This window comes from Cygnus olor, chromosome 23 (assembly GCF_009769625.2).
Source record: "Cygnus olor isolate bCygOlo1 chromosome 23, bCygOlo1.pri.v2, whole genome shotgun sequence".
Classification (NCBI taxonomy): Eukaryota; Metazoa; Chordata; class Aves; order Anseriformes; family Anatidae; genus Cygnus; species Cygnus olor.
Genome location: NC_049191.1, coordinates 391664 through 402500, shown reverse-complemented (window position 1 = coordinate 402500; position 10837 = coordinate 391664). Strand labels below are relative to the sequence as shown.

At 37.3% G+C, this 10837-nt stretch overlaps 1 protein-coding gene across 9 annotated transcripts in view; it reads left to right on the top strand.

The window, feature by feature from the left end:
• Positions 1 to 10588, top strand: part of SRRM1 (serine and arginine repetitive matrix 1) — an 18229-nt gene extending 7641 nt beyond the window's left edge. For 4 of the 9 annotated variants that reach the window (XM_040534738.1, XM_040534747.1, XM_040534745.1 and 1 more), the window contains 12 exons: positions 84 to 287; positions 834 to 953; positions 2458 to 2729; positions 2875 to 2955; positions 3297 to 3383; positions 3992 to 4136; positions 4693 to 4734; positions 6428 to 6532; positions 6871 to 7329; positions 8248 to 8434; positions 9195 to 9389; positions 9607 to 10588. In XM_040534738.1, the coding sequence (XP_040390672.1) occupies positions 84 to 287; positions 834 to 953; positions 2458 to 2729; positions 2875 to 2955; positions 3297 to 3383; positions 3992 to 4136; positions 4693 to 4734; positions 6428 to 6532; positions 6871 to 7329; positions 8248 to 8434; positions 9195 to 9389; positions 9607 to 9711 (2002 nt within the window). In that variant the 3' untranslated portion in view covers positions 9712 to 10588. The remainder of the gene's footprint in view (positions 1 to 83; positions 288 to 833; positions 954 to 2457; positions 2730 to 2874; positions 2956 to 3296; positions 3384 to 3991; positions 4137 to 4692; positions 4735 to 6427; positions 6533 to 6870; positions 7330 to 8247; positions 8435 to 9194; positions 9390 to 9606) is intronic. The other 5 variants (XM_040534740.1, XM_040534739.1, XM_040534743.1 and 2 more) reach the window with 5 other exon arrangements.
• Positions 10589 to 10837: the final 249 nt, after the last annotated feature.

Sequence of the window (10837 nt, the reverse complement as noted above, 5' to 3'; positions counted from 1 at the left end):
GAACATCTTGTCAGCTTCTAAAATGTTACTCCAGTGGTTACGGTTTGTATGTGCTTGTAAATTAATTCTTTGTTTTTTAATAGTGATATCCCAAAAGCTCCTAAATCTGAACCTCCTGTGCCAGAGACTAAGGAAACTTCACCAGAACGTAATTCAAAGAAGGAGAGAGAGAAGGAGAAGGAGAAGACTCGTCAAAGATCCCCAACTCGGTCCAAGTCAAGGTCAAGGTCTCGATCCCGTTCTCCATCTCATTCTCGGCCAAGAAGGCGTCATAGATCACGGTCAAGGTAGGGCTTCTATTTGTCTTGATTGCAGAGATTGAGAACTGAATATTTTCTTCTGAAATTGCCATTTAATGTAATGTTCTCAATTAAGGTAATGATGTTTTTAATGACGTTGAGCTATGAGTGTTTTAGGCCAAATGAGAATGACACATTCAGTGAATAAGCATGCTCAGGAGTTTTCTTCATATCAGTTCACGGGAAGATTCTTACAGGGACTTTCACTGACTGGGGAAAGAACGGGGTACTTAATGCTGAGTGTGGCATTTGATAGTGGCAATTGTGTAGCCTTTTAGCAGGTAGGTTTACTGAAGATTTTGCAAATTTCCCCCTCCCACTGTTTTTTTTTTTTTTTTTTTACTACTTAGTATAAGGTATTGGTAAACTTAAAAACACCGTGGCTGAACATACCGCTTGGCACCATAATTTAAATGCTGCTGTAATGTAATGCACTTGGAGAGAAGCAACTTTACACTCAATTCCCTGAGGCTAAATTTCCTCAAATCTGAAAATTAGGTAGTTGCTTTTCATTTGAATTTTTGATTGTGACAGGTCTTACTCTCCTAGAAGGCGACCAAGCCCAAGACGACGACCATCTCCAAGGAGGAGGAGTCCTCCAAGGCGAATGCCTCCCCCACCCAGACACAGAAGAAGTAGATCGCCTGTGAGGCGGTAAGATTCCCTTTTTTTGACACACTTGAAAATTTTATACTTAGATTTGGAAGGTAACAGTCATTCCTGAAAACTCAATGTTATCAAAATCACCTTGTTCATCTTAACTCAATACTGTTTGTAATATATAATTTGAATGATGTAAAAACTGCGATGTCATATTTCATAAGTGTGGGGGGGCATCCTAGTTGCTGTGAGATGATTTCTTTTGAAGTGAAATTATTGCTGAGAATTCCACTTCCTTGAAAAGTAGCAACTTCAAAACTTCCTTGAAATAGGTCTGGGTAGCTCCCAGCATAGACAGACATGACATCTTTTCTAACAGTTTTTTTCCCCACTTGAGGGAAAATGTTGAACAATTTACTATGAATTTTACTTTTAGGGATTTTTTTTTACTATGAGTCACTTTTCCATCACATAAAATTAAGGTCAAAATTAAACTTTGACTTGAAATGTATTTCTTCATGTTCTTTTGCTTCAGTAAATAAAAATCTTTTCAGATTGTCTCTTGGGTGTTGAAGGTTATATTTTTGATGGCATGAGCAATTTTCCTAGTAGGAAAGCTCCGAGTTGTACTGCAGAGAATTGTATACTTAGGGTAATGTCAAAATAGATGTTTGTCTTCATAGGAAGAGAATAGATTCCTGTTTTCGTCGTAGAAAGAGAATTAGTGATGTTTCCTGTGTACAATAGTTCTTCCTTTTTAAGAAGGAACAATTCTTCCTTTTTTTTTGTTTATGACAAGGTGATAAGTACTTTCTTGAGTTTGTAAAGATGCTCATTTTGCACAGTTACTGTGAGAACTGTGAAAAGTATCAAATATGTATGTTTCAAGATGTACAAGAGCTCCCTTTCAGCAAATGTTTATCTCACTCAAGGTAGGGTTTCTTTTTTCCAGGTTCTCAGGAATTCTGCAGCCAAAGGTGGATTCTGCAGGTACACAATTACAACAGAACTTGCCACAAATTTTGCCGCAGAATTCTAGAGGCCCTACCTTTTTAAAATTGCAAAGTAAAGTTGAAAAACTAAAACATAAGGAGGGATATACTGATTCAGAATTGTTAAGCTGTCTGAATTTTTTTCTTCCTGGTATAAAAACTTTTTAGCATACTTGCCCACTAAACTCTTAAATAGATCTGTTTTGAAGATCATTAAATCACATGTGCTAACATGGAGAATTCTCTTAACCATGCGAAAGTTAGAAAGCCCAAAGAAAACTAATTGTACCCAGGAGAAAAGCTTAGTTGTAGTCTGTAGATTGACAGAAAGCAAGCAAAGGTAACACTAACATTTTTTTTTTTTTGCTCACTGTAGTTTAAAGATAACTGAAAGATTGGTTGTTAATCTCTTCTACAAGCCACGTGTTGGAAGGCTGTCCACCATGTTTTGGAACTGCTGTTGTATGTGGCTCTCTATGTGCTCGCAAACAAATGCGGTTCTGTGTTCATGCTCAAACATTTCCAAAGCTGACTAGTCATTGTCTAATGTTACATTTGATTTGCAGGAGAAGACGGTCATCAGCATCTTTATCTGGTAGTAGCTCCTCTTCCTCCTCCTCACGTTCCCGATCACCACCAAAGAAACCACCTAAAAGAACTGTATCCAGTCCTCCTCGTAAAACGCGTAGGATGTCTCCTTCTGCAAGCCCTCCTAGGCGGAGGCACAGACCATCTCCACCAGCAAGTCCACCTCCAAAACCACGTAGATCTCCAACACCTCAGCAGTCAAATCGTTCAAGAAAAAGCCGTGGCTCTGTTTCACCTGGCAGAGCATCAGGTAACAAAATTTTTCAGCACTTTAATCTTCTTGTGCTTTCATTTTCTCAAAGATGGTATTTACGGTTTGTGAGAGCAGAAAAGCATGCACAGATGTTAAAAAAAAAAAAAAGTTACAGCAAAGTTATTTGACTTCTGTCCTTTAGCACCCAAACATAAGAGTACTGAAAAAAGAGAATCTCCTTCACCAGCGCCAAAACCAAGGAAAGCTGAGCTGTCTGAATCGGGTATGGTTCTCACTTTTCAACACTGGTTTTGGGTGGGGTTTTTAATCAGGTGTATGACAATAAAAGATACTAGTAAAGTGCCAAACCCTGTTGATAAACCGGCATTGAAAGAAAGATTTTTTCAGAAGCATAAATATAATCACTCATATTGCGTAAGGTCTTTCATCTGAGCTTTCTTGGAAAAAGCTAAGCCAAAGAATAGTCCAGACTCAATACAACCTTAAGATGAGGAGAGTTAATTAAAAAAAAAAAAATGCTTGATCTACTGTACTTAATTACTTCTGCCTCAATAAGACAAATTTGTATTTTTAATTTATTTTTTTCTGTATGTACCTTTTCAGAAGAAGATAAAGGTGGTAAAATGGCTGCAGCAGATTCTGTGCAACAGAGGCGTCAATACAGAAGGCAAAATCAACAGTCTTCGTCTGGTATGGATAATGTACATTTCCTAAAATTGGGTTGTATATATTTACCACTCATAATCAAGTACCTTTATTCTTTATGAAAGTAGTGTGAGCAATAATTAACTTAATTTTTTTTAAGGTTATGGTATGTATCATTATGAATTTGTATCTTTAAAAGTTGCACTTCTAAACCGTTACCATCATACACAAATATTGTTTACTATCATAGAATCATACTATGGTTTACTTAATCTGTTGATGCATTAGGTTATTTTCTAATAACTTGGACTTTTGCTTGCTTGAGGTCAGTAAGATAGCCTGGACTTGGTGTAGGTTTTTGTCCACTTTGTTTTTATATATAACAGCAGTTGACCTTTTTTTTTTTTTTTTTTTAAGTTACCTGGCTAGTTAAATGTTATGTGGACAGTTAGGTTGCTGCAAATTTTATTACCCAACTCTGATGGCTTTATTTATCACTTCAACTAATGTTTGTAGTTGAATTGCTTCTAAACGGAGGCTTCTTGTTTTGCAGGAGTGGAAGTTAGTGTAAACAGCAGTATAACCATATCAGTAACTGTGTAATGAGTGTCATGAGAATCATATTCCAGAGAATAATTCTTCTACATTTATAGATTCTGGCTCCTCATCTTCGTCTGAAGAGGAAAGACCTAAAAGATCCAATGTGAAGAATGGGGAAGTTGGTAGACGCCGACGCCATTCACATTCACGCAGTCCATCACCATCTCCACGAAAACGACAGAAGGAATCCTCCCCTCGGTAATTTCTTCTTAAGTTGGGCATAACTGATGTCTTTTTTTAATAACTGGTTAATGTTGCGTTTATCTGCTATGCAACTGTCGGCAACTACCCAAAAGAATTTAGCCCAAAATTGTGCAAGCAGATAATCCTTTTTCTCCAAAGTAACTGTCAAAAGAAAATGAGGATCTCAATGCTGGTTCTAGAAAGCTTCCTCTATAGTGACGTGATTGTGTTCTGGCCTGTAATGCTTTATTAAAAGCCCCTACTATGAACTAAACTTGTGGAAAAGTTCATGGAATTCTCCTAAAATTGCTAGCCTTTGGAAATCACAAAGATAAAATTTATTTATTTATTTTAATACAGACTGCTTTTTATTCTATTTCCTTGAAGTATCTTCCACTGCCTGTCAAAAACGGGATGCTGGATTAGATGGACCTTTGGTCTGCTTCAAGATTGCATTCTTCTTTTCCTCATTTGTTGAGAATTACCCCGAACTTTATTTGAACTTGCTCATTTTTGCCTCAAATATACGGCAGTTAGATGTTGTGTTTTGTTTTTCCTCCACTGCTATCAGGATGCAGATGGAAAAGAGGTGGCAATCACCAGTGATGAAAAGGTTGGTTAGAAATTAATCTGTTAAACAGGATTTGCATATCAAAAGTCATTTAGATAGGCTCTCACTTACTTTGTCATGGACAAGTACTTCTGCCCTTTGGATTTGTGCACTCAAAGCAGTAAGGCGAAGGAAATTGTCTGATCTGTTCCTTGTTGGTTTGTGTTTGGGACCGTTTCACTGGCAGGGAAAAAAGACCAAACAAAAGAAATGCCTGTACTATTTCCTGGAAGAGAGGCTACTTGATAATTCTAATAAGCCTGTAACAGCTAATAACGCTAATGTTCTCACTGATGCCTGAAAATAACTGAATACTTGCCTTTCATATTACGACTAAAACCCTTCCACAGACTTGCAATAGGGGATAAAGATCTTGATGTTCTGGGTCACACTTCATTTGTGTTTTCAGTACTCTCGTTCTTCCCATCCATAAGGTAATTGGAGGTAGTAGTCGTATACTAATAGCTAACGCTTACTTTTTTTCTTTTCTTATGTAGGCAGTATTGTTAACTCTTCTATTTGTGGAATTGTTTGGTATGTGTTGATCTTGGAATGTTGGAACCTCAGTGTATGATGGGTTTATTAATCTGACATAATCACTCATGTGAGCAATCTGTGAATTAAGACCTAGCTAGAATACGGTTGCAGCATACATAATGATGTGAGATTGTGTGACTACTTCTACCAATGTAGTCCGTTCTAATCATGTATCTTGTCATTTATCAAACAATTCTATGTAAAACAGATTGGAATTCAAAGGTCTTAAACTATGCATAAAACTTGCAGCATACTAAATTCACCTATTGCTGATTGTGTAAATGCTTAAACACATGTAATTAGGGCAACCATGACATTTAGAGGCTGTCTTTCTCCAGATCATAAAATAATGTGTTTTGGAGTAAACTCTTACCTATAAAAAGTGTAATTCATTGCCTTGGAGAACAACAGCTAGGGAAGAATGTTTTTTCTTTAAAAAATGCAAGTTTTCCTCCCTTTATAACTTCAGGAAAGTACAAGCTTTATTGAAACTTCCCTGGAAGTCTGTTTTAAACCGTATCTTGGAGAGCAGAAAATGGCTTATTTTGTGATAACTTGAATCCAGATAGCTTCAGTTTTGCAACAACTTTGATTAATTATTCTTAGCATTTCAAGGAATAAGTCATTTTGGATTTCAGATACGTAGATAAAAGCTGTTTTCAAGTTTCACACTTAAAATTGATCCAACTTCAGGCTCTTGCTGAAAGCATTCCCAGTTCCTCCCTTATGTTACACCTAGCAGTCATAACTGTGTGATGACTGAGAGTTTTTGTTGTTGTTGTTGAATCAGTAAGCTGGTCTGACTCATTACATGATCACTAGATTCAGCCCAAGGAAAGTGGCAGAAATGAGCTTTCAGGAGAAGAAGATAGGAGAGAGTGGGGCTTCCTCTTTGGTTGCAGGGTGCAAATAGGTCAGGTTAAGCAGAATGTGAAATTCTTGTGAGAGGTGTTGTGGGGTCTGAAGATTACAATGAAAATCTATTCTCTTACTCTCTAGAAACACTTGGATATATATTTTTTTCCCATTAGTGGTTTTATTAGAATTAGAAGTACATGAGCAAGATGCTATTGTATAGTGAAAGCATAATAATAATAATAAAAAAAAAAATCTCACAGCTCAGTTGCAATTTTTCTGAGTAATCCCTTTATCTCTTTAGTAGGAGGAGGAGAAGTCCATCACCCCCACCAGCCAGGCGACGGCGCTCTCCTTCACCTGCCCCTCCTCCTAGGCGGCGACGGTCACCTTCATTGCCTCGGCGAAGGTACTGTAATGCATTTTTGTTGTGAAATGATTGCTTTTTGGTTTGTTGACTTCCAACTATGGTGTGTAAAAGTAAATGCCATAATACAGGAAACTTGTTCCTTGATTCACAGCTTTACTAAGGCGAATGTAGTTTTGCTGCCAAGATTTCCTATGGTAGGCATGTGGTCTGGATACAGTTTGATTGCTGTTATCAGATACTGAATAACATCTATTAAGTTGAGAAACAAAAAGTTTTTATTTAATAAAGTTTTTAAGAATTTCAGAGGAATGATCATATAATCATCTGAAATTAATTCACATGGCTGTTTGGCACCTGAACATCTGTTTTCTTTCTAGGTCTCCGTCACCACCGCCACGTAGACGCTCACCTTCTCCACGGAGATACTCTCCACCAATACAGAGACGATACTCTCCTTCTCCACCTCCTAAAAGAAGAACAGCTTCTCCTCCTCCCCCTAAACGACGAGCATCACCGTCTCCACAGTCAAAACGCAGAGTCTCCCATTCACCACCGCCAAAACAAAGGAGCTCTCCAGCTGCTAAAAGGCGTTCACCTTCAATATCTTCCAAGCACAGGAAGGGTTCTCCTCCCAGTAGGTCTAATCGCGAAGCACGTTCTCCACCACAAAACAAAAGGCATTCACCTTCACCAAGGCCTAGAGCTTCTCATACCTCTGCAAGCCCACCACCACTGCGAAGGGGAGCTTCAGCTTCACCGCAGAGAAGACAGTCTCCATCTCCAAGCACTAGACCCATCAGGAGGGTGTCAAGAACGCCAGAACCTAAGAAGACAAAGTAAAAAAAAAAAAAAAAATCAGTCTTATTTGTTGGTGGTGGTTTTTTTTGTTTTTTTTTTTTTAATTTTATTTAATAATACAATGAGAATAGCTGGGGGATCACATGGAAATGGTTCTGATGTATTGTGAGGTCACTCAATTAGTGGGGGCTCTGTTGGCTTTCATAGAACCGACCCCTAGGTGATTTTTCTGAAGTTTATTTTAATCAGTGTTTCCAACCTTAAGTGAGGTGTGGGGAGAAGCATTACAGAGGATCTAGAGTCTGAGGGGTCTTTTTAGTAGCCTAACAAATTACTGCGAGTGGGCAGATAAAAAAGAACTTAAAAACTGTTTCCTAACTTTGCTTAAAGCAAAATGAACTTTGCAGTTAGCTTTTAAATAAAACAGAATAAAACTGATACTTTTAATTGGTTTATAAATCATTTCCCACACGGTTATGGAAGATAAATACTTAAAATGTTATCAGTTTTCTTTAGTGTGATGTTGCTGTTATGAGCAGATTGTCAAAAGTTTGGTGCTGGCTTATTCTTTCAGCAAGAAAACATAGCTGAACAAAATGGTTTGCACTCTTCCTTCATTGGATGATAAAATAGCATTGCTATTCTCTTGAATTCTAATGAGGTTATAAATTAGTCATATCAGAAAAAGAAAGGGAGCAATCATTCCCGAACAACAATAGCATTATTGTTTAACAAGCTATCAAGTTGCAATATCCTTTTGCATTACGGATACACAATGGTATGAGATCGTTTTGCCCTTTGTAACATATGCCAGCACATTAACTAATTTTTTTTTAAGTGGCTGCTTAACCAAGTTATAAATACAAATGTTCATTTGACTTTCTGTAATTTTTACTTCCTTGTTTCACGTCGTATTTCTAACGCTAGAATCTAAGCGTGGCTTTTCTGTTTTCAAGGGCTTCCACGCCAAGTCCACGATCTGCAAGACGGGTGTCTTCATCGCGGTCTGCATCAGGATCACCTGAACCAGCTCCAAAAAAACATCAAGGACCTCCATCTCCTGCTCGATCTCGTTCCCCTTCTGCAAACTGGTCACCTGCAAAAAAGGCTAAAAGTCCAACTCAGAGCCCATCACCTGCAAGGGTATTTCTTTGCTAATAAAAGCAATATTGTTTGGGGGTTATATGACAAGTTATTTTCATAAAGACTTAATGGCTGAACAGCTCTAAGCTTATTCACGTGGCAAAATGAAAAATAGCCTTGGAGTGATTTTTTTATAGTTAAAATTCTTACTTCACAACACAAACATTTCAAGCTTAACATTTCTGAGTCTGAAAAAAGGTGCTGTTATAACTTTAGAAACAAAATACTTTCTCATTTAATGAAGTTACTGGGATTACTTAAGTATTGCTTCACTTGTAATTAGTTTCATGGCCTACAAAGTGAGGTGGTCTGAATTATGCTTGGCAGTGTTATTTGCAAACTATGTTCATAGTAGGAGAGAACAGATAATTTGGTATTCTTACCTGTTCTGTGAATGTTTCCTAGGGACGTTGCATTTCTTTGGTAGAAGAGTGTGTTAGGGAGTTAGATTCCACCTGCAGTATTCATTTCTATGGAGAGACTTGCATGTTGTTGCTGTGACAAGCGTATCAAGTTTGTGTGGTGTTACGTTCTGTATTCAGACAGCACAACTGTGCATTATGTTACTTGTCTTCTGGGATTGCTACTGACAGTTCATTGGCATGTGACTTTCCTCAAGTTCTGAAGGCAGTCTGGACTTCACTGAGTTTCAGAAGTTGCACAGTCCATCTGAATTGCCCAGTATGGGTATGGGTTTGTTCTAACTCAATTTTTAAGTCTTGGAAATGAGTTGTAATGTCTGTTGAATGGTTTGTTACAGAATTCGGATCAAGAAGGGGGTGGAAAGAAGAAGAAGAAAAAGAAGGATAAGAAGCATAAAAAGGATAAGAAGCACAAGAAACACAAAAAACATAAGAAGGAAAAGGCGGCAGCAGCTACAGCAGCTGCTGCTGTGGCTGCAGCAGATACCACCTCAGCACAGGAAGAACAGGAAGCAGAGACAGAACCCAAAAAGGTAGGAATTTGGTAGATATGACTGTTTCAGAGTCCAGTGTAAGAAAATAGGTAGAGAAGGAGATGAATGTACACAGTACTCTGATAGCAAATAGCAATCTTACTTCAGAAATGCAACTTACTGTTTCATAACTTTAATTGATGATTTACAATAGCGGGAGGACTGCAGCCCAGCTTGGCTTTCAGTATTTGAAGAAATGTTCTATCTTTGTTTCAAGGAGACAGAAAGTGAACCAGAAGACAACCTCGATGACCTAGAAAAACACCTGAGAGAGAAAGCACTGAGGTCAATGAGGAAGGCGCAAGTGTCACCACCATCTTAGGCTGAATCCTTTGATATAATGTACATTTTATTTGGTTTGTACTCAGAATTCAATTTCAAATTGCTAAATGTGTTTGAGCTTTAGAATATAACATTTGTTGTAATAATTGCTAGGTTGAGGTTCACCATGTACAAAGGGCATGGATTTACATTACAAAAGGTGTCCACAGTGTACTAGTGACATTCTTTCATTGACAGTCAACATAATTTCATTTAGAGTGAGACTTCTTAGAAGCAGTAGGAATTTGTTTTGAAGGTTTTAAACATGACCGTCAATTCCATAGTTTCTTTGAAATTCAACAAAGCCTTTAGAATAATTTGTGAGGGTCTCATTTGACTTCTTTTGTATCCACTTACATTATGCTACTAACCTTTGTGGTTTGTAAGCTTGCCCAGAAATAAAACCACTGCAGATTTACCAAGGAAGTACATATATTTTAATGCTTTCTACTGTTGCCTGTACAGTCTCCATTAAAGTAAATCAAGAATAGCAATTTAGAGTGGTACATAAATGAAAGCATGTTGTTTACCAGGACACTGTGGGTTTATATTGATGTAACATGTTGATTTGGAACACTGGAATTTCATTTGTATTTTTATGTTCTTTTTTTAAAGGGCAGTTTCCATGATCAGCAGTCCCAGAAAAATTCCTTCAGTTACATAAATTTTGTTTGTGAGATGTTGTTGCCCCATTCATAAATCTTGTCTCGTTGCGGTTCTTCTGAATGGTATAAGCAACTTTCAGAGATGTGGTCTTTGAAAGTTTGAGGAACCTAAACTTTGGATATTGTCATGTTTTCACTGTTTTTTGTTTTTGTTTTTTTAACTAAAGCTATATAAAGCTTGTGGATTAAACAAAATAAATTTCTAAATTTAAACAGATGTTGGCTATTTTTATATGAACACTTACATTTGCTAATCAGCTTTCTTTTGTACAGGTTTAACAAATACACAGATAAAAAAAAATATTGATGCAGTATGTTGGCTTTTGAAAAATCAGGACCTTCATTTTTAACTGTCCTATAGATAGCAGAAATAGCCCTTTGTTAATTCAGTGGTGCTCCTAATGTGTCTAGATTGTTTTACTCTTGTTTTGCAAGAACATCAGTCTTACCTGGTCAGCACTC